This window comes from Setaria italica, chromosome I, assembly GCF_000263155.2.
Source record: "Setaria italica strain Yugu1 chromosome I, Setaria_italica_v2.0, whole genome shotgun sequence".
Taxonomy (NCBI): domain Eukaryota; kingdom Viridiplantae; phylum Streptophyta; class Magnoliopsida; order Poales; family Poaceae; genus Setaria; species Setaria italica.
Window position 1 is genome coordinate 41,091,881 of NC_028450.1, and position 25,761 is coordinate 41,117,641.

General features: G+C 44.9%; 5 protein-coding genes and 1 pseudogene across 6 annotated transcripts; 5 read left to right on the plus strand and 1 right to left on the minus strand.

The window, feature by feature from the left end:
• Positions 1–1,078: 1,078 nt before the first annotated feature.
• On the plus strand, positions 1,079–8,679 carry LOC101757609 (translation initiation factor eIF-2B subunit epsilon). Its single transcript, XM_004954269.3, has 15 exons — positions 1,079–1,317; positions 1,417–1,656; positions 2,609–2,923; positions 3,048–3,155; positions 3,250–3,442; positions 4,093–4,355; positions 4,491–4,620; positions 4,735–4,805; positions 4,960–5,196; positions 5,274–5,350; positions 5,849–5,940; positions 6,890–6,972; positions 7,716–7,787; positions 7,930–8,055; positions 8,440–8,679. The coding sequence occupies exons 1-15, from the start codon at positions 1,159–1,161 to the stop codon at positions 8,482–8,484; spliced, it is 2,211 nt and encodes a 736-aa protein (XP_004954326.1). The 5' UTR covers positions 1,079–1,158; the 3' UTR covers positions 8,485–8,679.
• Positions 8,680–9,969: 1,290 nt separating this feature from the next.
• LOC105915084 (putative F-box protein PP2-B12) lies at positions 9,970–12,285 on the plus strand. Its single transcript, XM_012848845.2, has 3 exons — positions 9,970–10,371; positions 10,515–10,636; positions 11,302–12,285. The coding sequence occupies exons 1-3, from the start codon at positions 10,093–10,095 to the stop codon at positions 11,834–11,836; spliced, it is 936 nt and encodes a 311-aa protein (XP_012704299.1). The 5' UTR covers positions 9,970–10,092; the 3' UTR covers positions 11,837–12,285.
• A 1,580-nt stretch (positions 12,286–13,865) lies between these two features.
• LOC111258158 lies at positions 13,866–14,738 on the minus strand. The gene has a single exon (XM_022828964.1). It carries the CDS (start codon positions 14,736–14,738, stop codon positions 13,866–13,868), a length of 873 nt encoding a protein of 290 aa, XP_022684699.1.
• Positions 14,737–17,412, plus strand: LOC101762624 (F-box protein PP2-B10-like). Its single transcript, XM_014805095.2, has 5 exons — positions 14,737–14,929; positions 15,423–15,823; positions 16,031–16,303; positions 16,389–16,507; positions 17,028–17,412. The coding sequence occupies exons 1-5, from the start codon at positions 14,737–14,739 to the stop codon at positions 17,410–17,412; spliced, it is 1,371 nt and encodes a 456-aa protein (XP_014660581.2).
• Positions 17,413–17,980: 568 nt separating this feature from the next.
• Positions 17,981–19,806, plus strand: LOC101758011 (F-box protein PP2-B11). Of its 2 annotated transcripts, none has more exons than XM_004954271.3 (3): positions 17,981–18,380; positions 18,466–18,584; positions 19,034–19,806. In XM_004954271.3, exons 1-3 carry the CDS (start codon positions 18,105–18,107, stop codon positions 19,509–19,511), a joined length of 873 nt encoding a protein of 290 aa, XP_004954328.1. In that variant the 5' UTR covers positions 17,981–18,104; the 3' UTR covers positions 19,512–19,806. The 2 variants fall into 2 exon arrangements, with proteins under 2 accessions (XP_004954328.1, XP_004954327.1); XM_004954270.4 differs by having other exon boundaries at positions 17,982–18,380; positions 19,028–19,806.
• Positions 19,807–22,989: 3,183 nt separating this feature from the next.
• LOC101763034 lies at positions 22,990–24,044 on the plus strand (annotated as a pseudogene).
• The last annotated feature ends 1,717 nt before the right edge of the window (positions 24,045–25,761 follow it).

Sequence of the window (25,761 nt, forward strand, 5' to 3'; positions counted from 1 at the left end):
CACCTCCGGTAAAGGCGAATTTCGGCTGCATGAGTTTCGGCCCCCCTATAAATCCCAATGCTGTTTACTAGTAAAAAAATTGTAGATTATAAAATCCTCTCATTAACTGATAGAAAATGAAGAAGCTTCTGTGTATATCACATTGTAAGGTATATTGTATAAATTTGGCGCTTTTGCAAACATTTTTGTGCACATGCATTTGTAGACCCAATAAAATGCAACGAAAGAACCACAGATAGCCGTATTTGTAGTTATACCTCCAAAAGATCTCTTTATCTTTCTTAATAATTATTAGAACACCAATAGTCCACCACAACTTTCTTAAATAAAAGAGGAGTTATGACTCTCCCAGTACGGTAGTTGGATTGAGATGGGATTATTTGGGGAACTATAAAAGAAACTCTCCTAATGACTTTAGTCAGCTAAAAATTAGTCCCTCATGATCCAAACATGGGGCTAAAGGTAGACTAAAGGTGGGCTAAAAATTAGCAAACCACACAACTAAACTTTAGTTCATTAGCCATCCAAACCTAGCTAATGGAAGCTAATTTTAGACACGAATGTTAAAAGATCAGAAATACTATCCCACAAAAATCTTACCATTTCTTCTCCTGCACTCCCTAGGGATATAATGGACCTTTACTAATAAATGGACTAAAAATTAGTTCTAGCTCCAAACAGGATAAGGTTAATTTTAGCCAACTAAAATTTAGACATCTTTAGCCAACAGGCCTCGTGAAAGAAATATTAGAACATTCCTATTAACTAGTTATTGGAAAAATATTTTACGGGTAGGATCATCGTCTCATTTTTAAGGATCCAGGCGTGTTATTACAGCTAAAAGAATCAAATTCCAGCTATTCGCAAAAAAAAAAAATCAAATTCCAGCTCATCAAAAAAGAGAGAAACCAAGGTGGCCCAACAGTATGTATAGAAACTTGGGGCCCAAGAAGAAGCACAGCTCAAAAGAAAGTAGGAAAAACGCGTGCCCAACCCATTTACCATGCAAAAACAGGCGTACAGGCCCAAGGTGCAAGAGAGCCCAGCTACCATCCAGAGTCCAAACTCGCCGAGCACGGCGACGCCGACGGCGCAAGCGAGCGACCAGACCTAAACCTCCGAATCGAACCCCTCTCCGCCGCCGCATCCGCAGCAATCATGTCGCAGAAGAAATCCCGCAGCCGGGGCGGGGGAGGCGCCGCCGCGCCCTCCGGCGACGACCATGATGAACTCGCGCGCCCGCCCCCCCTCCAGGCCGTCCTCCTCGCCGACAGCTTCACGCTCAAATTCCGCCCCATCACCCTCGAGCGGCCCAAGGTACTTCCGGCCTCCCTAATCCTGCATCAGAGCCACCTCGAGACCCCGTGCTCGCTCTTCGCGGGTCCCTGACCGAGCTCCCCTGCTGCCTCTTCGCAGGTGCTGCTGCCGCTGGTGCACATGCCGATGATCGAGTACACGCTCACATGGCTGGAGTCGGCGGGGGTGGACGAGGCCTTCGTCTTCTGCTGCGCGCACTCCCACCAGGTCAAGGAATACCTGGAGAGGTCCGGGTGGGCCGGGAAGGCGGGGGCTGGGAGCATGGCCGTCACGGCCGTCGAGTCGCACGACGCGATTAGCGCGGGCGACGCGCTCCGCGTCATCTACGAACGCGGCGTGGTGAGTTTTAATCCTGCTTCCCCATTGCGGATTCGAAGGCTTTTAAGTGTTCGGCGATTTTAGTTTTAGGGGGTGTTTGGATACGAGGTGTTAAACTTTAACAGTGTCACATCGGATGTTCGGATGCTAATTAGGAGAACTAAACATGAGCTAATTATAAAACTAATTGCAGAACCCTATGTTAATTCACGAGACGAATCTATTAAGCCTAATTAATCCATCATTAGCAAATAGTTACTGTAGCACCACATTGTCAAATCATGGACTAATTAGGCTTAATAGATTCGTCTCGCGAATTATACTCCATCTGTGCAATTAGTTTTGTAATTAGCCTATGTTTAATACTTCTAATTAGCATCCAAACATCCGATGTGACGGGTGTTAAACTTTAACAGCCGGTTGCCAAACAGGCCCTTAAGTGTTTTGCATGGCTGTCACATTGGATCATTTAATTGAGTTTAGTTTTGACTCCAATTGGTAACTAGGATGTCTCAGACTGAACCCTAGGCATATATTGGGGTGCTATTTTAGTTCGTTTAAGACTTTAAGTAGGCTAAGCAACAAAGCACTGCTCCCTTATCGAATACAGTGAATGATCTTACTTGTTTGCTGGCTCAGTAGAGGGGACTCAGGAATGTATTAAAGCCACCACACTAATGACAAGAGTAATATGTACTAGTATTTCTCCTAATCACAGACAAGTATAGTAGTATTGTTTCTGAAGCCACTAAATAGAAACTAGACTCGTTTGTTTCGTTTCAGTTTATTTTGCTAGTTTGTTAACATCTCCGTTAAGAAACTTCAGACTATTCCAGCTCAACTTAGGAAGCATAGCACTAAAACTAGTAATATTATGTGGATTTTGTGAGACTCAGTGCATTACCATGCTTATGATTTCGTTTAACTCCATTTGCAGTTTCAGTTGTTTCATGAACCCATACTTCTATTGTAGATTCGTGGAGATTTCGTTCTCATCAGTGGTGATACAATCAGCAATATGAGCTTGAAGGACGCTCTCCAGGAACATATGGACCGGAAGAAAAAAGACCCACTTGCTGTTATGACTATGATTATAAAGCATTCAAAACCTTCTATCCTGACGCACCAAACACGTCTGGGTAATGATGAAATTGTTATGGCTGTAGATCCTGAGACAAAGGAATTACTTTATTATGAGGACAGGGCAGATAACTCACACTTGTATGTTACAATTGATAAGGATATACTGACCAATAATCCTACTCTCCAGCTGCATAATGACATGGAGGTTTGCTTTGAAACTCTACAAGTCAACAGTTGCCTTTTTTTTTTCTTGAATCTGTTTCTGCTAATATCGTTGCTTATGTATATCTTGTTTTGTACTTTGATCCTCTTCACTTCTTACTTGGCAGGACTGCTATATTGATATCTGCTCTCCAGAAGTACTAAGTCTTTTCACCGATAACTTTGACTATCAACATCTTCGGCGTCATTTCGTGAAGGGCTTACTAGTTGACGATGTAAGTCAATTCACCACTATTTGGCCACAGTAAGAAAAGGACATATGATGTTTGCCTCTTTTGCAACAAACTAATGGCCTACCAATTCTTTCAGATTATGGGGTACAAAATTTATACTCATGAATTACGCTCTGGATACGCTGCAAGGATTGATAATTTCAGGAGCTATGATACAGTGAGCAAAGATGTAATTCAAAGGTGGACATACCCTATGGTGCCTGATGTAATATCCAATCGTGATTGCTCAGAAAGTAGACTTCATAGGCAGGGAATATACAAGGCATCAGGTATATGGTGTTATACAGTTGCTATTGACTACAGTTCCTTGGTTCAAGCTTCCTGAAAAGCAGCAGGATATCTAAAAATTATGGATTTTTTTATTTTCCATATTTCAATTAAGTATTTGCTTACTTTGACTTATTTAATATAATCTAAATGTTTAGTTTGATTTCTGGTCTTAGGAAATATTTTATCCTTTGAGACATTTTACTAAGCAATTATAGAATAGTTCAAATTATTTTACGTGGACCTCATCATGAACTGTAGAAAGTTTGCTTCTGGGTGCATATGTTTTGGTGTTCACATGTCCAATGTATATGTGCTTAGCCAATGATAAGTATAGGCAGAATGCATGCTAATTCTTTTTTAGATGAGTTGTTTTGCAATGATAATTAGAGATATGGATACACTGTTCAATGTTTTGTAAGCTAAGCTAATAGAGATATAGCTGGCTTTAAAAAGGATTTTGTATTCTGTTTGTTAAACTAGATTTATATTTCTTGCTTTTTGCCTATATTTTGGGCTATCTCCCATGCTTACAGGCATGCTGAGCCCCAATTTTTTATACATTCAAGAAATGAATTGATTCCCGCTGTTCTTCTAGTAATTAATTTCAATATTCTCTGTACATCTTAACTGTCCATCTTTTTTTTAACAGATGTAACATTGTCATATTCTGCACAAATTGGTGCAAATTCTGTTGTTGGCAGTGCGACAAGCATCGGAGACCACTGCAAAGTATTAAATTCAGTTATTGGGGAGGGCTGCAAGATTGGGAAAAATGTTTTGATTAATGGCTCATATATATGGGACAATGTTATAATTGAAGATGGGTGCAAAGTTAGTAACTCCTTAGTCTGTGATGGTGTCCATTTAAGAGCAGGTGCTATTGTTGAACCTGGTTGCGTACTGTCATTTAATGTAAGTTGCTACAGTGTTGACATTACTATGCCAGATGCTTTCCTCCAGTAACAAAATACATAGTCTGTTTTTCTTTACGATCCTTTATTCCAGCTATGTTGAGTATATTCTGAACTTATATTCTGTATCATTCAGGTTGAAGTTGGAAAGAATGTTGTTGTTCCTGCCCACTCAAAAGTTTCATTACTTCCACAGCCTTCAAATGAAGATAGCGATGAAGAACTTGAGTATGCTGACACCAACTCTGGAATTACAGATAGTCCACGTTAGTCTGCAAACCCTAAGACTTTATTTGCTAATTACTATTCATGCTAGACTATACATTTTGTATGGACCTGTAACCTACATGTTCTACTCCGTGTACTGGGTTTCCATGCAGCATTTTCCAGCATGAGGAGTAATGGCGATCAAGCAACTGTTCCTTCTGAAGATGAGTTGGGAACATCTGAGGTATCCTTGTAGTCTTATAATCTTATCTGGCTCAGAGATTTAGTTTTGAGCACTCATGGAATTATGGTGTTGATTGTGGGGAACTATCTAGGTCATACATTTTGCCATGATCTTTATAATCATTTGGGTTGATTTTCATGATATCATCAACTAGACTGGGACCTGTGGTGTTGTTGGTTACATATGGACAAGCGGTGATACTGGGATCCTGGAAGAATGGAGACAATCAATTGCCCCAATTGCTAAAGAAAAACTTGAAGAGTTGCAGCATGCGGTTTGTGAAGATGATGCGTCAGAAGATGAATCCAACAATCCGATTCTACCAGATAAAGATGGTTCTTCAGACAGTGCGGTTGAGGATGATGATCCTTTTTCTAAGTTTGAGAAAGAGGTTATTTATGTATATGTGATTATGAAATATATACTTCCTTTTCTATCCCATTTTGCTGAGTGGTGTGCCCTGTTTAGGTGGAAGAAACATTCCAACGAGCTATGGGTGGTGGTGTTAATCGAGATAATTTGATTCTAGAGATTAATGGCCTCAGGTGCAAGATCTTTCCTCTCCTGTCAGACAAATGTAAAAACTGACAAATACTAATGACCTGTCTGGATAGGTGGCATTGGAAGTTTGGATTGAACTGAGTCCAAAGTTTACCTTGTACAATCTTCCCTGTCCAGGCCCTAAGTATTGAAAATTATATGAACATGAAAGTAGTTAATTTAGCTTACTGGCAATGTAAGAAGAGGAAAAGGGGCTTTAATAGCAGAAACTAATTTAGTTTATTTGAAACTTACAATGTTAGATTCATAATCTTTTGCCCACCTGCGAGCCTGCTCTTGTTGACTTGGAAATTTTAAGCTCCATATTATTGGAATTAACTTTTTAGTTAATTTATGCCGTACAGTTTCTCTTTAATTTCATTTCAGATGACATTACTGTTATTCTGTAATGGTTACGTTGATAGATGCAGTTCTTCTTGTCCAAATGTTTTGCAAATTGACAATTAATGATAGGTTACATTGATACCATGCTTATTTTTCAGGTTGGCTTATAGCCTTCAACATGCAGATTGTGCTGGAGCTGTGTTCTATTCTGTCATGAAGAGTGCATTAGTGGCTGCACAATCTACTAATGGTAAGCTTTTTATAAATGGTAGGAATATTATGAATCCATGATGACTGTACAGTTGGGAATGGTGTGAATCTAGGATATTTAGCTGTTTTACCTAGGGTAATAGGTCCAGCTTACAGAAGGTACTCTCCTCTTGTCCACCTCGAAATCTTCATAGGAAGATGCATGCATTCTTGATTACCAAGCAGAAGCCAACTTGTTTTGGTTCTGTCACTTTTTTATTATGGCATCGTGATGCTGGCTGTGCTTCATGCACAGATTTTAATGGCAATGAATCTTCACATATAGGCATGTTAGCTATCGTATTTCCTCTTGCATATACAAGCGTTCCACACCGCTCACAAGTGCACCAATGGTAACTTGTTCCTCATGTCTGAAACCTGGTAAGCTCCATAAGTATGCCCCACCCAGGACTCCAGACTGTAGGTCCATATTTGCATTATCCACGTCAAACTTTCTAGTTGTCCTCACAGTGCTCTGTTGAGTGAAGAACCCAATCTTTAGTATGTAGCCTAACCTAATCATTCCCCAAATTCATTTGCAATTAATGCTTTTGTACTTTTAGCTAGTTTAAACCCTATTCCTAGTTATTTTTTCTTCATACCTAGATTTTTTTATTTAGTCCAGTTACTAGAATACTTTAATGGCTCTGTTCAATGAATTTTCTGTGGTGGTCTTATATTTGGTCTGTGGTTGAATATTAATGTGGTTATACAGTCAAATAAGTGAAAGAAAATAAATTGGTTAGTTTTTTTCAGGTTTTTGTATTAAATTGTCCAGTTTTCTGACACTTAATTTTCTTTCTTGGAGGCAAATTTGCACATTTCAGATATAAAATAGAAGTGAATTTTAGTGGAATTGCACCATTCCTGTCTTGTGTTATATTATTTTTCAGATCTGATGATGGATTATCCAAAGCTTATTCTCCCCTGCTTTCACCGTCCTTTTTCAGACACTCTTCTAAAGACAACAGCCGAAGCACTTGGCAAGTGGAAGGATCTTTTGCGCAATTACACTAAGACAGTTGATGAGGAGGTAGGGTCCAATTTATTGCTTACTTTACCTTGAACCATAAATGAGTAAGATTTGCCAGAATGTGAACATTATCTGCATTGTTGTTATGTCGAAATAATAACACGAGTAATCATTTAATGATGCAAAACGGAGTGAAGAAAAAGCCAAGCAAAAACTGTTTTGTACCACATGCTTGTTTATTAGCCTGGTAGCACTAGGCTCATGCTACATGTCTGTTCATTCTTTGATATTGTCATTGAACATGAAAAATAACTCCACGATATCATCTTATTCATTATTCTGCCTTGCATTGCTGCTAGAATTGCTGCCTTGGCACATGGATTTTTATTTTTAATTATGATATGTAGTTTGTGGGCGATAAATGAGCTTTTAGAGGACTAGAGTTGATCCAGGGCCACTTGATCATCTATTTTTAAGAACTCACAACTTTGATCTGACCAAGTTCCCCTGCTTGATCTGTCATCATTTGTTGATTTGTGTAATGTGTGTCTTGGTGGGTGTTGTTAAGATACTGAACTGTGATGTTGCGTGATGACTATTGAGGAAAGGCCTCTTCTGAAATTGTAAAATTTCATGGGCCTGTTTGAAAGAAATTCTTGTCTAATTTAATTTGTAACTTATTTTTTTGAAAACTGTACAGCGGGGGAGACCCCCACTGTGAAATTTGTAACTTATTGGGGGTATATTTCTTCTTTCTATTCTTGCTGTGGGCTAAATATTTTATTTCTTGTGTACTGCTATAGATGGAGATACTATTAAAGTTTGAGGAAATGTGTCAAGAGACCACAAAAGAATTTTCTCCACTGTTTGCAAAGGTAATACCTATTTCACTGCAGATGGGTTCCACAACATTTTTGTACACCATGAATAGAAATCGTTTTGTTTAGACTGCTGAGCAAATACTGTACTTGAAAAGAATTATTTTTTAATTATTGCATAATCTGCTATTGAACACAGATCTTGCCATTCCTTTATGATACGGAGGTAGTAAGTGAAGATGCAATTTTGAGATGGGCAGAAGAGAAAGAACATGCTGATGAGTCTGATAAAATCTTTGTTAAACAGTCAGAGGCATTTATACAGGTATATGCCTTGCATTAAAGTTGGTTCTCCGGCCTGTTTATGCACATGGTTTCACAGAACCAGTTGAATCTTAGATATTCACTTGTAGTCTCTTTTGATCTGTGCCTTAGTTTGTTATCACTTGTTACCCAACCTCAAGTCCTAGGAACAGTTATACTGTCACTCTAGAATTATTTCACCTGACCATGTGTGCTCAACTGATTTTAATTTTGCTCACTTGTCTCCTCCATGGGGCAGACACGTGTGTTACTGATTTAGTTTTAGCTCGAGTTCATGGAATCATCTGAATTGGTGTTAGTCGCACACGTATTTCTGTCTGTTGAGATTTTGTCTTCCTTGGTTCAGACAATTAACTGATTTTCCACAATTTGTTACTCTACTCAGTGGCTCAAGGAGGCCGAAGAGGAGGACGATGAAGAAGAGGAATAACCTTGGAGAATGCAGTGTCCGGTTTGAGTGGTCTCCCGGTGAGTTTGCGACTGGCAAGTTTTGGAAAATGTGATTGTTTGTACATCAAGACAACACAATTTTGTTTCTAACCGACCAGAAAAGAAGAGGAACAGAACAATTCGCGTATGAGGCATGAATCAATATGACGACTCCAGTGTAGTTGACCCACTAGAACCGTATCATCTTTGCTTGGTTGATGCTTCGGTGAAGTTGTCGACACATTTGTTTAACTGTCCATCCATCATCTGTTTCGTTGCACCCAGCCAGCACTGGCACAAATCTTTAATAAAAGCTTTGGTTAGATATGGCTCCTTTTCTCCCCTTTCTGCTCGCAAATGTAGTGGGGAAGAAAGCAATGGAGGCTTCTTGCCCAAAAGGCCCCAGTGGATCATGTGGGTTGCGTAGATCCGGCACTAATCTTACCTCAAAAGGGGCACTGTTTGCTTAAAGTACGCTCTTTTCCCCCCGGAACCTTTCATGTTTTTTCCCCTAGATCCCTGATAGCCTTCTTTGCTTTGTGAAACAACCGGACGAGGGGCAGCAAAATCAAAGGCCGATAGAAAGAGTAAAAAACCAGAATGGCCTTGGGGCCAAAAGAGATAAAGCCGGTCGGAATGAGCGGAGGTACAGAGGGTTGCACTGCTGGACTAAGCAATCTCCCTGTGCCTTCGCCCATATTCGTTCTTCAGCATGTGCCTGATTTAATCTATTAGCTACGGATTCCTTTTCTTCCGTGTATGTTGTGAGTCATCATAGTATGCATTGTTTAATGTTTCAGATGATTTTGCTTTGACCGTGAGAAAAGCTGGGATTATACGATACCCGTCTTTGTTAGGTTTTATCACCTGACTCGCATAAAATTGTTTGACCTTTTCTGTTGCGGTGGTCACAAGAATTACTGCTGAGTCAGACCGGGTTAAGATACAGTTAACTCAGGCTTGAACACAAACCACATTTTGGACTTGGGAGCACCATATATTATTCTTTCCGGATAAGATGAATGACTCTAGCTTTCGTTCTGACGGAACACCAGGCAGTGTGGATGACAAACTGTGCCGTTTCGTCCCCACCGTCCTTTGAGGTCGGACGGCAATTTGCTTACAGAGCTTCCAATTTTGCCAAACATTGTATCAATTTTCACATTGCATTACGTTTGCGTACGTGGTTGCATCATAGTATTATCGGGATAATGTTAAACAAGAAGCAGTCGACCGGATTACCACGTGTCACCAACCCATGGACCAAAATGGGCCTGCCCCCGAACACGGCGTGGGGCAGACGAGATCTCGGGCCGGAAAAACGCACACACACACGCTGAAAAAGAAGGTCCCATTTACGTTTTAACAAACGCCCGTCCGAGTCAGCAGAGCGGAAGCCAGCGAAGGAACGTTCCGCTGCTGCGGCCGGTGAGCCTTAGCCCTTAAGCTTCTCGTCTCCGCACCTTATAAGAAGCCTCGCATAACAGCCGTCACCCCCGACGTGATCGATCGCCACGACGGTTTCCAACGCGATCACCTACGTACTTAGCTGCTGCACGACCAGACGGCCGGCCGTCACACAGGAAGAAGACAGCGTGCTTTTGAGTATATGGACGCGGCGGCGGCGGCGGCGGAGATCTACCGGCTGCCGGAGGAGTGCGTGGCGTACGCCATCTCGCTGACGACGCCCGGCGACGCGTGCCACTCGTCCGCGGTGTCGCCGGCGTTCCGGACCGCCGCGGACTCCGACGCCGTCTGGGCACGGTTCCTGCCGCCCGACCACGCCGCCGTCCTGGCGCGCGCCGACGAGCCCGTGGAGTGCGAGTCCAAGAAGGAGCTCTTCTCCCGACTCTGCGACACCCCCGTCCTCCTCGACGGCGCCACCATGGTACGTCGTACGCCGCCGCAAGCTCAATTTAATTAATTTGTTTATCTCCAGCGTCGATTATTCACATTGTCGCGCGCGCGATCGATCACGGAATTAATCAAGTTTAGTTTGCTAACAATTTCGATGGCATTATTTGCGTGCAGAGCTTTGGGCTGGAGAGACGGAGCGGGGCGAAATGCTTCATGCTCTCGGCGAGGGCGCTCAGCATTGCCTGGGGAGACGATCCGACTTGCTGGATATGGACCGCTAGCCTTCCGGGATCCAGGTGGGTGCCAAATGATATTCTTCCTTTTTTTCGCAATTTGTTACTTGCCTCATAAGTAGCTTACCCGGCGCGGCACCAACCAACGATCCACACTGCTGCTCTAGCTATAGATATTAGAATATTTGATTGAAAAGGTTAACTTCATGAATTCTAGTATTTAATAGTTGATAAAATTATATACATAATGTATAAATGTTATCAGAATATATTCGTGTCTAATTTCAAGGTCATTTAATGTGGCGTTGAATTAGTAGAAATTGATGATGCATTGTAGAAAATTTTATATTTAAAGTATACATCTAAAGACTTTTATAATCTCAATACTGCAACTAAAAACAAAATAGAGACAGTAGTTTTTTTAATCAAACATTATGTTGACCGAATAATTTAGAGAATCCTTCTTCAATTCAAACATTATGTTGCCACCTGCGGTTTTGCACACACGACACGCACGTGTCACCGTGCATGCCTGCACACCCGTCTTCATGCATGCCGCACGTGCTCTAAAGCTCCCGACAATTATTGCAACACACGTCGTTGGCGTCGCAAAAGGCTAGCTCGATCGGCAAGCAACAACAGGATAGCTTACCCTGCATGCTTGCATCACAACTACAGACCATCACGAGCTAGATCGACTAAACTTTCCATGCCCACGCTGTGATCAGGTTTCCTGAGGTCGCCGAGCTCGTCGACGTGTGCTGGCTGGAGATCAGCGGGAAGCTCAGCCTCTCGCTGCTCTCCCCGGGCACAACCTACGCCGCCTACCTCGTCTTCGCCATCGCCGACGACTCGTACGGCCTGGAGTGCCACGTCGGCATGCTGCCACCCAAGGCCACAGTCACCGTCGTCTCCGGGACCAGCGGCAAGCCGGCGGCGACGTCGACCGAGCACGCCATCTGCCTGCAGCACATGCAGGGGGAGGAGGAGGTCGCCGTGCACCGGCGGAAGCAGCAGTACATGCGGCTCCGCAAGGGCTACGGCCGCAAGATGGTGACGAGGGAGGCCGACCCCGACATCAGGTGCCCGCGCCGGAGGGGCGACGGGTGGGTGGAGGTCGAGCTGGGCGAGTTCGCCGTGGCCACCGGCGACGGCGAGGACGGCGGCGTGGTGGAGGTGAGGCTCGAGGAGGTGGATAGCCGGAGGTGGAAGAGGGGCCTCATCGTGCAAGGCATCGAGATCAGGCCCAAGCACGCTTGCTAGCTGCCGCCATATAGCCGAACGCCTGCGTTGATTCTTTTTTATCAACAGTTAGCCATCGGATTAATTTTTAATCTAGGAAAAAATCATTAAGAATTACCGATGAATTAGGTCCAGAGAGGAACAGCTAGCCGACGAAGCTCTCAGCCTGATTCTTTTCTGGACTGACGCAACTTAAAAATTCAGCTACTGGAGAATGGTCAATTGCGTCAGTGCTTGCATGCGGACTAGTACGTAGTACGTGCTGCTGCAGAGCGCTAATGTACTTGATGCATGGCCCGCAAGCTGTTTGCTAACCACAACGGCCTGTATGTAGATGATCGCATGAGGAGCCTGCTGTGTGCGTACGTGGTCAAGTTGGTGATCCGGGGACCAAAATGAGATAGCAAGTGTATTATTTCGATGGAATGTTAATTCCATATGATTTAACGTGATTGTTCACTGTTCCATCATCCCTCTGTAATGGTCGTGTTTGCCTCCCACTCCTTCCTTGGGCCACTTCGGCCTTCTGCTATTGGGCCATGGAGGAAAGAAGTTTCCCACAGCTGCGCGGAAACAAACCGACGAGCGGTTGCCTGCTATTTGGGCCTTGCTGGGCTGTGCGATCTACAAGCTTCCCACCTCGTCACCTAATAAGATGTACTATCAATTCCAAATCTGGGTCCTTTGAAGGACCATTTAAGAGTGCCTAACAAAATGTAGAGCTAATTATTCTCCTTGATGCTGTCGTTTGCAAACTCCAATTTCTGGTGAGAACTGAGGAACCACTCATCTGCATCACTGCACGGCTGGCTTGATCAAAGGAAATGGGAGTCCAGAGTCCAGACTCCGATCCAGAGGCTTGAAAAAACCAGTGCGTGTGCGTGACAGAGTCTTTTCATACAATTTCTTCAGCAGGCCGAAGATTGCCGCTACTGTTCGAACCATGAAGCAAATGGGTCATGTCTCGAGGAATCATGGATGGCCTCCGGCAAATCAGTATAGTTAAGGCCAAAGTCGTGCACAAACTGAAACTTAGCATGCTGAGAAGCCTTATTCTTCACATGCAATTGCCTTTGCTGGTCTTCGATCCATTCCTTACTTAGAGCAACTCCAAGAGGCTGCTAATCTTACCCCCAATATCTTTTTTTAGGGAAAAAGAGAGAAAAAATGAACTCCAACAATCCACCTAAACCTTCCCCAATTTTTTAGCGACGCTAAAAAACAGCCTGCCACCGCGTATATTTTAGCGTTGGCGTTCCTTCCCCAATCCTGATTCCCGCACGCCCGCGCGTCCCTTCCGATGGGCCCAATACGATGACGTGGCCTGGGTTTGAAATATTGGGGGCTATTTATTAGCGATCTGCTGTGGACTGATATATTTTTTGGGAAATTTTTTTTAGGAGAACCCCCAATACATAGTTTTGGGGAAGAATATTTTAGGATACTCTTGGAGTTGCTCTTAGAGGTGCATAATGTTTTGTACGGCATCTAATCGTCATTAGCTCGAGTACTCGTGCATGACGAACAAAGAGCTTGCAAACCTGATATCTGATTTCTCCCCTTCGTAGCCATTCAATATTATTTTTCTGACATGGAGCTCAAGTCACTCGATGGGGTTTTGCTTATCGTAACTTCCTCCACTTCTGAATCCTCGTCTTACCTGAATCCAATGACCAAAGAAAAAAAATAGAAGATTTAGTTTCTGGGAAAAGTAAGAAATGCAAAAGTTTCCTGTGTCAATACGCATGTATCGTCTATTTGCAAATTAACGGAGACCTTTGGCTGAACTACAAGTCAAAAGTTTCAGAATAAACACCAGTTAGAAATTTGTTTGAAATTATTGTTGTTGTGTGACGTCAAAATTTGATACTAATCATACATATTGGTCAACCTTTGCTAGTCTCATCAACCAAAGCCCAACAATCAACACGTACGATACCAATTCCTACTGGACTAAGAGTGAACAATAATCTGTTAAGAAAAAATACCGATCGAGATACAGCAACTGTGAAAATAAAGACTAAAAAAGAGAGCTCACCGAGGCGTCAGATCAAGATCCTGCAGAGACGTAGAGCTTCTCCAAGCATGGGAAACACCTCAGGAAGTTGCAGACCACATCAGTGCGATCAACGTCCTCCAGAGCCAAACTCTTCACGGTTTGCAGCGTCGCCCCATATCTAACCGCGCGCATCTCCGATCGCGTTTCCTGAGAAATTACTTTGCCCTGGTGCACATGGTCGATGTGGCATCTGGTCACTTTGAACACCGTGTCTCCAAGCTCGAGCCGGGAGATGGTCCTGGAGATGCATCCCAGGAACCTCAGCCTGGGCGCGCTCACCACCCGTAGCTCGAAGGATTCGCCGCTGAAACGATGGCGGAACGGGGCCAGATACTCCAGACGAGGGGCGTTCTCGACGGTTACCCGGCGCATCATCACCTCCGGCATCGGGTTCATGGAATGCGCGACGGAGACGGCGAGAGTCCTGATGGTGGACGAGGTGATCTTGACTTGGGCGAAGCCGGTGCACTCGTCGAGCACTAGCGTTCCCAGGGCGAGGCAGCCGGCGGGGACGCCGTGGAGGGCGTCTTCCGAGACGCTGACGCCACAGAGCGACAGCGTCTCGAGGTGCGGGAAGCTAAGCGCGGCGGCGGTGGAGGGGAGGACGCAGGAGCCGACCCTAAGGACGCGCAATGTGCGAGCCAAGCGGAGCGGCGGCGGCAGCGGCAAGGGCGGTATAGTCCTCAAGTCCAGGCAGGGCAGCCCCGGGTGGATCCCGAGCACTTGGAGGCCGTCGAGGGCTGGCGAGCGGAGCCAGTGCTCATAGGCGGCGGAGTTGCCGGCGACAGAGATGGTTCCGAGCCTGAGGCGGCGGGCGTGGCCAGGGTGGACCGCGAGGACGTGGGAGACGAGGCACAGGATCATGAGGACGCGGGAGGTGGAGGCGCTGCCGTGGAGGAACCGATCGTCGAGGTTGAGCGGGGAGGACCGCCAGACGTGGTGCCATCGGGAGGAGAGGACCTGGAGGCGGGCGCCGTCGCGGGTGGGGAGGCGGGTGACGATCTCGCCGAGGACGCAGTCCGGGAGGAGGCTGATCGATCAGGTCCTCGCCGCTGGTGCTGTAGGGCGTCCGTGACCGGTCGCCGTCGTCGCCCGCATGCGATCTGCGCTGCGTCGTCTCGTCGTCCATCGCCAGCGGCGGCGGTAGGTTTTGCCGTGCGGCCGGCAACGGCGGCGGCTCGGGGACTGACTGTGAATGCCGGCCTGACAGCCTCACCCATTCAATTCTCCGCCCTCCCAAGCGAACGCATTGTGTGTTTCTCAACGCCGCTGCATTGCATGGTACGACACAATTCCAAACCAGATTGCTACGAGTTGCAATTTTTAGTTTGGAAATTGGAACACCCTTGATCGGCGTTGTGCTGGTGCCTGATTAACTTTTCTGTGAACCGTCTATGCTCGGCAGCAGGATTGGGATTTGATCTAGGGTATGTAGGGTCAAAATGAAAGTTGTGGAATTTACTTGTTGGATTTGATTATTTATATCTTTAACCGTTTTGTATTGACTGTTCTTTTGGTTTACTGTTTAAATTTTAACCCTCTGTGCAGATTCTCAGAAGGTGCTGAACTCCGATTTGTTTGCTGGTTGGAAATACGCGGCAAGATACACAGCAAAATGCTCTCTCAAGACACATTACGCCGCTTACATCGTGTTCAAGTTAGCTGATAAATCCTATGGGCTGGATTACCCAGCACAAGAGGCATCGATCACCTTTGCAGGAAGCACGTCAACTCGCAAAGTCTGCCTCCAAAGCGATATTAATGAGGATGAGGATCGTGCAGGCACCAGGAAACTATTCAGTAGAAGATACCATCGTGCTTGTTGTGCACACTTGGTGTTCCCTCAAAAAAGAACCGATGGTTGGATGGAACTGAAGCTGGGTGAGTTCCACGTCCAAGATTGTGACACTGCTGGTGAGGTCTGCATGAACCTCATGGAGACAAATGGAGTCAGTTCGAAGGCAGGACTTCTTGTCCAGGGCATTGAGATTCGACCTAAGACAGGCCTTGTTGTGGGCTCTTTTGCTCATCCACTCCTTTCCACAAATTTGGCTCCCACTCACCTTAAGCGTCCCAAAGGCCGTACCATAAATCCTAGTAGCTCCGTGTCCAAGGTTGAAACAAGCAGCAACAACATCGACGGTTGCCTGTGACTCTGTGAGATTGTGCGCCTGCCGCAGGAGCTTCTCATGAAGGTGCTCTCCTACATCACGCCACAAGACGCCGGCTGCGTCGCTGCAGTTTCCCAGGCTTTCCGTGCCATTGTGGACTCTGACACCTCCTGGTCCTGCTTTGTCCCCGACGTTCACGACCTCCCCCGGCTCGCGTATGTAGACGATATGGACTACTCCATCCAGCGGACACTGTCCAAGAAGGAGATGTTCCTCTGTCTCTCTGACCGGCCCATCCTACTTGCTGACCACCGCATGGTATGGTTCCCAACCCCCCAAAAAAATGTCTTGCTAATACGCATGTTTCTTGTTTGATGCTCAGCTGATTTGTTGTTGTGTTCAGAGCATGTGGTTAGACAGGCAGACCGGCAGCAAGTGCTACATGCTATCAGCGAGGGCGCTGAACATTGCACGGGGCAATACACCAAAGCATTGGCGCTGGATCCACCTCACGGACTGCAGGTTCGCTTCTGTATTTCCACTGCGTTGCTTTCCAATTCTGATGCTGAAATTTGTACCGACATATTTAATTGTAGCTTAATGCTGTGATATAGTAATGAATGCAAGGGCAATGTATAGATCAGATATTTAAGGGGTTGCAATGCAGAAAACACTCTGACGCCACTAACATACACTTCTTTCAGATTGCGGAATTTTGGATACCGTGCAACTCTATGGTGTTCATACTTCACAAATTACCACAGAATTCCTGAATTGTATTTTGCTGTAGGTTCACAAAAAAATAGCAACCATAGACACAACCTGAATTGTTTCCGCGTCCACAGAAAAGTTAACCTTTTGTTAGTTTGCCATGGCTGCTTGTTCAATCTTATATTATGAATCCACACAATCATAGGATAGTTCGCAAAGCTTGGTGACATTATGAACTTTACCTCATGCGCCTGATCATTTTTGCGCCATTTGTTTGTGTCTATTGCTCTATTGTTTCGTCACGAGTTCTAACACTGCTTATTTGCAACAGCTTTTCAGAAGCAGCCGAGCTCCAGAGTGTTTGCTGGTTGGAAATACGTGGCAAGATAAATAGCAAAATGTTGTCCCTGAACTCAACCTATGCCGCTTATATTGTGTTTAAGCTGGCTGATGAATCATATAGGTGGGATTTTTCCGTCCTGGAGGCGTCAGTTCGTATTGGAAAATGCAAATCAACCCGCGAAGTTTGCCTACATGGAGATGGAGATATGCACCCTCAGCAAAGGGCTGACGGTTGGAAGGAAGTTGAGATGGGCGAGTTTTACAATAAAGAAGGTAACGATGGCGAGGTGTCCATCAGTCTATCAGAGACAACAGAATTGCATAATAAGAAAGGTCTTATTGTGTATGGGATTGAAATTAGACCAAGAAAATAAGGCTTGGGAGCTTATAGGAAATCCAATTGTTTGTGTCACAATATGGACTTTCTGTCGGTTGGTTTTGTAGCACAAGCAGATTTTTTTTTTCTTCGCCGACCACTGTATTACTTCATTACAACATCTGACGACTTGGTCAAAATCACGGCTTCTCAGAAGCTGCTGAATGTTTGGTGGTTGGACTGGAAATACGTGAGCTTGTCCAATGGCAACATCAAAGCAATCTTAGTTATTAAGGTATTTATTTTTTTATTAGGGACATTTCATTTTTAATAGTCATAAAACAAGACTTGCGCTGCATGCATCCTTGCAACGGGTTAGAGCAAGTAAGGGCATATTGTTTGGCTAACGAAAGCATCACTAGATCCTTGCTTCTTCCTGTTCACTATTCCCGTATCAGTTTTCCATCCTGGCCTGTGGCCCGAATTAGTGAATAAGCAATGCAAAGTCCATAAAGCCCAATTAGTAGCTGCACCGCCGGTGTGGCCGCTAATTGGACTCCGTAGGCGAGACGGCCCAATTTTCGTATTTTAGTCAGTTCACACAAGTTGATTTTGTTTTTTGAGCAAATAAGTTGATTTTGTTCGGAGTACACGAAGAATCAGCCTCGAAATTCTCCCAGTGCAATTCCCATTTCCTTTCAACCCCAAATCAGCTCACAGAAGTAATCCCCAAATCCTGAGGAGAAGTCGATGGAGGCGGCGGGCACCTGCGAGATCGCGCGCCTGCCGGAGGAGCTCCTCTCGGCGGCGCTTGCCCTCACCACGCCGCGGGACGCCTGCCGCGCCGCCGCGGTCTCCCGTGACTTCCACGCCTCAGCCGACTCCGACGCCGTCTGGTCCCGCTTCCTGCCCCGCGATCCCCCGCCGCTCGCCGACGGGGAGCTCTCCGGCCCCGCGCCGCCGTCCGAGAAGGGGCGATTCCTCCGCCTCTGCGATCGTCCCGTCCTACTCGCCGATGGCCTCATGGTAGTACAGTCCCCATCACGACACAAGTAGCAGAGTTGCTTTCTCTTGTTTTCTGATTGATCAGCTAACCGAATGCTGTGTTCAGAGCATGTGGTTGGACAGGGAGACCGGCGCCAAGTGCTACATGCTCTCGGCGAGGGCGCTGCGCATCTCGTGGGGAGACACGCCGGAGTACTGGCGCTGGATGCATCCCCCCGAATCCAGGTTCGCTCAACCTGACTTTTCTCTACCTCACTTCCAATTCTCACGCAAATTACTCGAGCATATATATTATGTGAGGAATGGTACTACAACCTTACCCTGGTAATAATTCAGAAGCTGGAATACCTTTGGTGCAGACACAACTAACGTTTGCCCTAGTCCTAGGAGTTAATTAGTCCCTGACTGTGACTAGTGACTGCCTAATCGATTTGGGTTCAGAGTTGTGTATGTACTCATTGGATAACCACGATGGTGTGCACTGTCTGTTCCAAGCGGCAGCCGTCATGGATGGTGCATAGGCCAGACGACAGTAAGGTCTAATGGTTCAACTGTTCATTTATCCAGGGTTCAGGATTAGTGCCAAGTTTTATTTTTTGAAGTTATTAACTATTAGTACATTTGATTCTTAATTATCTTGTATTGAAGTTTAATCTTTTGTTAATCAGCCACAGGTTCATGGAAGTTGCTGAACTTCAGTATGTTTGGTGGCTCGAAATACGGGGCATGATACACAGCAAAATGCTCTCTCAAGACTCAACTTATGCAGCTTACATTGTGTTCAAGACAACTGATCGACGTGATGGGCTTGATTATCCACCCCAGGAGGCATCAATCACCGTTGCAGGAAGCACATCAACTCACAAAGTCTGCCTGCAAAGCTATGATAACGAGCATGAGGATGGTGCAGTGCCCTTAACATGGCGATACAGTAGGAGACACCGGCGTGTGTTTCCCGGAAACCTGGTAATACCTCAGCGAAGGACTGATGACTGGATGGAGTTGGAGATGGGTCAGTTCTATAACAAGGATGGTGATGATGGTGAGGTGTGCATCAGCCTCATGGAGACAAAAGCTTTTAAGAGAGGTCTTATTGTGCAGGGCATTGAGATCAGACCTAAGAGAGGTCATAATACGCAACACGGAGGCTGAATAGGCGGCTGGCGAACTAGTGGCTGCAAAGTGCAAACTACTGGAACATTGGATGCAAAAAGTACTATGACACTATCCCTGTATTCGTCAGAGTTATTTTGAAGAGCACAAACGTATTGGTTCCGCTAAATGTTACCTCATATATGTTATATGTAATGTTGTTTCTGTGTTGTTGATTATGCCATTACAATATGATGGTTGTTGAAACTTACTATCAGATTCTTGGTTTGGAAGATGTTCGCATACATTTTAAATTCTGGCAGAGAAAAAAAAGAACATATCGTATTTGCAGTCATTGTAAGGCCGTTGTCTTCAACCATGTCAGCTAAGCTTGCTTACATTAGACTTTTACTTGTGTGGATTTTGTTTTGACGAACGGGTACGAGATTGTGCGCTATTTCTATTAGTAAAGAAGAAGCTACTTGTATAGATGATAAATGAAGGATTGAATTATGGAACAGATTCGTTCCTAGAGGGGAATGAGTAGAGGGGAATGAGTGGATCTGGTTATGTCACTCGATCCTGAGGGTTCGCTCTGGAGGTCAAGATACGGGATTGATTCCGGGTTGCTAAGAGGCCGGAATAACTAAAACGAGCTGGAATATAATCAGGATCGGCTCTATTCTAGTCTGAACCAAACAGTTATTTTATGTTAAGCCGGCTTTTAAACCGGATCAAATAAACCGGATCAAATCAATCCGTACGAAATAGATCTCGTTCCGAACGGTTCCGAGAGAACTGAACCCGTACGAAATAGATCTCGTTCCGAACGGTTCCGAGAGAATTGAACGAAGCTTAAGTAGTTTGTATTTCTCTACTGGAAAAACTATAAACGGATGATTGAAGTAGGACTGTAGGAATATATGGTTTGCAATTGCAACGTACTCCTACACCTTGCAATTAACCATTTGTCAGTGATGTTCTTCACATTTTATCTCAACAATTATGTACTGTTCCAGTAACTTTTTTTTTTGAAAAGACGGCAAGAGCATTGCCGTGGTGGTATATTAATAGGGAGGAAAAAGGAAACAAAACAAATGTAAAAGAGAACAATTGAACAGCTATGGAGAGACCTAAAGAACGCTAGACATACAAACAAAAACGATAACCTGAGGGGAGGACAACCAGCACAACAATACAACCAAAGAAAAGGAAAGGCCTCTCCACAGCGCAAAAGAAGAAAAAACTGACTCGGGATAGAAGGACCTCATGCAACTACGACCGACCATTTGTAGCTTCGTTGCGACCATTAAAAGCAAGTCTGTACTGGTTCATGTCTTCCTTGATGAGTAGTGCCAATTGTAGTGGTGGCAAGGATTTATGTTGAAAAATGCGTTGATTTCTTTCTTTCCAAATATTCCACCAAAAGTATATCATTAGACCGTCAAAAGTTTGTCTGTCTTTTTTATCCACTAGCATCCTACATTTTCTCCACCATGCATAAAGAGAAATCGACTGTTCCAAATTCTGCAACGAATGTAAGCCAGTTCAAGAAGTGATCATGTTCCACACATCCTTGACGTATGGATCATGTTCCACACATCCTTGACGTATGGACAGTTCTTGCAAAGGTGATGGGGTGTTTCAGGCTGTGCCGTGCATAGTTTGCACAAAGGATCATTTGTCCATCCTCATTTTTGCAAATTGTTTGCTGTTAGAATTTTTTTTGTGTAGCAATGTCCACGCAAAGAAACGGCATTTGAGTTCAGCCTTTGCTTTTCATATTGGTGAAAAATTGATCTTTTGCATGCTTCCCGAGAATTGGATCATGTATGCGCTCTTGGCTGTATAGTTACCGTCATTTGTCCACCTCCATTTTATCTCATCTTCTTCCTGCACATCTCTACTTTGATGATGTAGCTTTTCCTATAGAGTGGTGTATTGGTGTAGTTCTTCAGCCGATTGGATATGCTTGATATGTCGGATCCACGCATTATTGTTCAAAGCTTGTTTAACTGTGATATTCTTCCTGATGGATTTTGAGTACACGAGGGGCGCAATGTTTTGATGGATTTTGCGTACACCAGGGGTGCAATGTTTTTAGGAACTGTCCCAGCAACCCAATTACAGTGCCAAAATGGCGCTTTACTCCTTTACCAACTTTGACCACTGTCAAGGCATAGAAGAGGTCCCAATCTGTCTTATCGCATGGCACCTCCATTTGGGACCAAGCTCTTTCACTGTGTTTCCACTTGTACCATAACCACCGCAGCCGCTGTGCCCGAGCAAAGATTTCGAGGTCTAAAATTCCTAACCCACCTTTTTCCTTAGGCCTTGCTGTTATTTTCCATTTGACCAAACAGTGACCACCGCTAACATGTTCCGGATCATTCCCCTTCCAAAGGAAGCTCTGTTGAAATCGATCAATTCTTTGGAAGAGCCATTTTTGCGATGGGAAGACCATGAGGTGATATATGGGCTGTGACGATAAAACCGTCTTGACAAGTGTTTCTCTACCTGAAGTAGATAGGAGCCGACCTTTCCACCCCGGGAGTTTGTTACCAATTTTATAATAAGGGGTTGGATATAGATTCTTATCAACTTTCTTGTATGTAGGGGCAGGCCAAGATACTTGCCTGGGAATTGAACAATCTTGCCAGGGAAGCCTGTGAGAATGTTGTCAAGATTAATGGACTCACGTCTGATTGGAAAATTTTCTGTTTTTGCTATGTTGATGGTGAGGCTTGAGCATTTTCCAAATTCTTCTAGTAGTCGGCCCATTGCATGTAATTCCCTAGGATCAGGATTGACGAAAATTGCGGCATCATCAGCATATAAAGAGCATCTTAGCTGCGCCATTTTAGGGAGAACTGGATTTAGAATACCTCTCTGGGCCACAAGCTCTATAAAGCCTTTGTAATGGGTCTATGGCCAAGATGAATAATATAGGTGACAGGGGATCTCCCTGCCGTAAACCTCTCGCGTGCTTAATTTTTCTTCCAAGTCTGCCATTGACAAGTATCCGTGATGAGGAAGCCGATAGAATTGCTGCAATCCAGTCACGCTATTTTGACAAAACCAATTGCTTGGAGGACATCTAACAGGTATGGCCAATTGATCGAATCAAAGGCCTTTGAAATGTCTAGTTTGACAAATAGAGCCGGTCTCTTGTTCTTGTGAAGTATTTTCACCACATTTTGAATATAAAGGAAGTTGTCATGTATACATCTCTTCTTTATAAATGCATTCTGAGAATGTGAAACAAGGTCGTTCAAACGTTCTGCAAGTCTCGTGGCTAGCATCTTGGTAATAATTTTTGCAAGGCTGTTTATGAGACTTATCGGGCGGAAATCCCCTACCTCCTCAGGGTCATCTTTTTTAGGAAGTAAAACAATATTTGCACTGTGAAACAGATGCATCTTCGCAATCTTCAGTTCATGGAAACCACGTAAAGCTTCACAGAGATCATGGCACAAGTAGTAGAGTTCCTTTCTCTTGTTTTCTGATTGACCAGCTAACCGAATGCTGTTTTCAGAACATGTGGCTGGACAGGGAGACCGGCGCGAAGTGCTACATGCTGTCGGCGAGGGCGCTGTGCATCATTTGGGGCAACACGCCGGAGTACTGGGGCTGGATCCCTCTCACTGACTCCAGGTTTGCTATTCCACATGTTCCTGTATTTCTCTCTTTCCTTTTGTTTTCAAAGGATCTCCAACTTTTCATAAATCATTCATAAAAGAGAGATGGATAGAAGCAGATCCAATATGTACTTCTCATTTTGGGAGTGGAGTTTTTAGAGGGGAGTCAAAACTAAACATTGATAATTGCTAGCCATTTCTGATGGGAATTACATAAGTGGGTGCTTAATTTAGTTACAATGTCCAGTGTTATGGCATTGACGAACCAAGTATTCTTTCCTTTGCTTCTAAAGCAGAGTGCTTGACCTCTTGCAACTTTGCATGGAGAGAGTATACCAGTGTGCTTTGTTCAGTCAAATGGAGTTTAAGTTGGTGTTTGAATTGTACTAACCTGGTTATTTGGATCCACACGGAGATAGATGAAGAAGCTTGACTGGTGTCATGCAATGGAATCACTTGTTGACATGATTACATCTATTGCTCTGGTTATTTATTGCGAATTTTAACCTTTCGTTAATTTGTTACAGCTTCTCGGAAGCTGCTCGACTCCTGCAAGTTTGGTGGTTGGAAATACGTGGGAAGATAGATAGCAAGATGCTCTCCCAGAACTCGACATATGCTGCTTACATTGTGTTCAAAGTAACCCGTGGAGCATGTCCTTGGTTCTCCATACCCGGAGACGTCTGTCCACCTTGGAGAAAGCAAATCAACATGCCACGTTTGCCTGGATGTCGATGACAGGGACGAGGACGGTGAAATTCCTCAAAATGTAGTGCTTCCTCGAGAAAGAGCTGATGGCTGGATGGAGTTGGAGATGGGTGAGTTCCGGAACGATGAAGGTGAATACGGTGAGGTTTCCATCAGACTTCTGGAGACATCAGCTATCGTAAAGGGTGGCCTTATCGTGCAGGGCATCGAGGCCAGACCCAAGAAACAAAGAGCATTGAGCTTGTAAGGATCGACTGCTAGAGATATACTGTTTTGTATTTGGTTCTTGTAGACCACGACATAAGCTTTGGCCGGTGTTGTAGTCTATCTAGGAGATAGAGTTTGTTGTAATCTGAATCGAAAGGTTTTGTATAGTTTGTTTAGAGGCCAAGGCATATCTATAGGTGTCTATATATTGTAAAACTCCTTGTGCAATTGCACACCTTCAATCAACACGCAACCGTCGTACCCGAGGACCAGGGGCGACGTTCTCCCATGCTTAGCGCCTTAGAAACTTTACATGGTAATTAGAGCTCAAGGTTGATTCCATGGCATCTAGTTCAAGCGCTCCGAACCCACTACTCGGCATCCACATCACCGAGAAGCTCGCCAAGACCAACCATGTGCTTTGGAAGGCGTAGGTGCTCACCGCTATATGTGGTGCACGTATGGAGGGCCATGTCACCGGCAAGGTCATCGCTCCAGTTGCTGAGATCAACGAGAAGAAGGCCAACGATACTGTCGTTGCTATGCCGAATCCGACGTATGAGGAGTGGTATGCCCGGGACCAACAGGTCCTAGGGCTGATCTTCTCATCGGTGGGGAAGGAAGTCCTCGCCCAGATCATTGCTGCAAAGACAGCGGTGCAGGCATAGGATGAGGTGGAGCGCATGTTCTCTGCCCAGACCCGTGCCAGGATAATGAATGTGCGATTTGCACTTACAACTACGAAAAAAGGTAACTTGTCCATTATTGATTATTTCGCTAAGATGAAAGGATATGCAGATGAGATGCTTGCTGCTGGAAAGCCTTTGGATGATGAAGCACTTGTCTCCCACATCTGCAACGACCTCGACTTCGAGTACAACCCGGTGGTGATAGCAGTTGCCGCAAGGGTTTAGGCGATCTCGATCCCTGAGCTCTACTCTCAATTGCTCAGCTTCGAGACTCGTCTTGATCTCCAGGATGAATCAGGTTCCTCTGCTCATATTGCCAACATAGGGGGTCGGGGCACACCCAACAACCGTGGCTCTGGTCGTGGCCATGCAGTGCGCGGTCGTGGCCTAGGGCGTGGTCGCAGCAACAACAACCAGTAGCGCAATGAAGGTGCCAACCAGCATCACATGGGGGCAGTTCAGATGATTGTCTCTTGTGTCAAGTGTGGTTTAGATGATTGTCTCTTGTGTCAAGTGTGCTTCAAGAAGGGGCATCTTGCTTCCAACTGCTGGCATCGTGAGAACTACGTCCCCGACGAGTGTCTCGTTGCTGCTGTAATGAACTTCTACAACATCGACACCAACTGGTACACCGACACAGGAGCAACAGAACACATCACGAGTGAGCTAAAGAAGCTCTCCGTACGCAACAAATACAAGGGCAACGACCAAATTCACACTGCTAGCGGTGCAAGTATGGAAATTAAACACATTGGTCATACTGTTGTTCCAACCCCCACTCGCAATCTACATCTTAACAATATTCTTCATGTCCCAAAAGCTACAAAAATACTTATTTCCGTTCATCACCTTGCTAAAGATAATTCAACTTTTCTTGAATTTCACCCTGATTATTTTCTAATTAAGGATCAGGCCACGATGAACACGATTCTTAGGGGGAGATGTTACAAGGGCCTCTACCCTCTTCCTTCAGATCATCCAATAAAGCAGGTGTATGGAGTAGTTAAGCCAACCTTCTTTAGGTGGCATAGTCGTTTGGGTCATCCTTCCTCCCCTATTGTTACTAAG

What these genes read in the sequence shown, in the direction of transcription:
- LOC111258158 (XM_022828964.1), bottom strand. Translation starts at nt 14,738, where the DNA reads ATGATCCTGTGCCTCGTCTCCCACGTCCTCGCGGTCCACCCTGGCCAC.
- LOC101758011 (XM_004954270.4), top strand. Translation starts at nt 18,105, where the DNA reads ATGGAGGCGGCGGGCACCTGCGAGATCGCGCGCCTGCCGGAGGAGCTC. An exon ending in TACTCGCCGATGGCCTCATG is followed by an intron (nt 18,381 to 18,465) that starts GTAGTACAGTCC and finishes TGCTGTGTTCAG; the next exon opens with AGCATGTGGTTGGACAGGGA. An exon ending in ATGCATCCCCCCGAATCCAG is followed by an intron (nt 18,585 to 19,027) that starts GTTCGCTCAACC and finishes TTTGTTAATCAG; the next exon opens with CCACAGGTTCATGGAAGTTG.
- LOC101762624 (XM_014805095.2), top strand. Translation starts at nt 14,737, where the DNA reads ATGAGGACGCGGGAGGTGGAGGCGCTGCCGTGGAGGAACCGATCGTCG. An exon ending in ACCTCATGGAGACAAATGGA is followed by an intron (nt 15,824 to 16,030) that starts GTCAGTTCGAAG and finishes TGCCTGTGACTC; the next exon opens with TGTGAGATTGTGCGCCTGCC. An exon ending in TACTTGCTGACCACCGCATG is followed by an intron (nt 16,304 to 16,388) that starts GTATGGTTCCCA and finishes TGTTGTGTTCAG; the next exon opens with AGCATGTGGTTAGACAGGCA.
- LOC101757609 (XM_004954269.3), top strand. Translation starts at nt 1,159, where the DNA reads ATGTCGCAGAAGAAATCCCGCAGCCGGGGCGGGGGAGGCGCCGCCGCG. An exon ending in GTTGCGTACTGTCATTTAAT is followed by an intron (nt 4,356 to 4,490) that starts GTAAGTTGCTAC and finishes TGTATCATTCAG; the next exon opens with GTTGAAGTTGGAAAGAATGT. An exon ending in CTAAGACAGTTGATGAGGAG is followed by an intron (nt 6,973 to 7,715) that starts GTAGGGTCCAAT and finishes GTACTGCTATAG; the next exon opens with ATGGAGATACTATTAAAGTT.
- LOC105915084 (XM_012848845.2), top strand. Translation starts at nt 10,093, where the DNA reads ATGGACGCGGCGGCGGCGGCGGCGGAGATCTACCGGCTGCCGGAGGAG. An exon ending in TCCTCGACGGCGCCACCATG is followed by an intron (nt 10,372 to 10,514) that starts GTACGTCGTACG and finishes ATTTGCGTGCAG; the next exon opens with AGCTTTGGGCTGGAGAGACG. An exon ending in GCTAGCCTTCCGGGATCCAG is followed by an intron (nt 10,637 to 11,301) that starts GTGGGTGCCAAA and finishes CGCTGTGATCAG; the next exon opens with GTTTCCTGAGGTCGCCGAGC.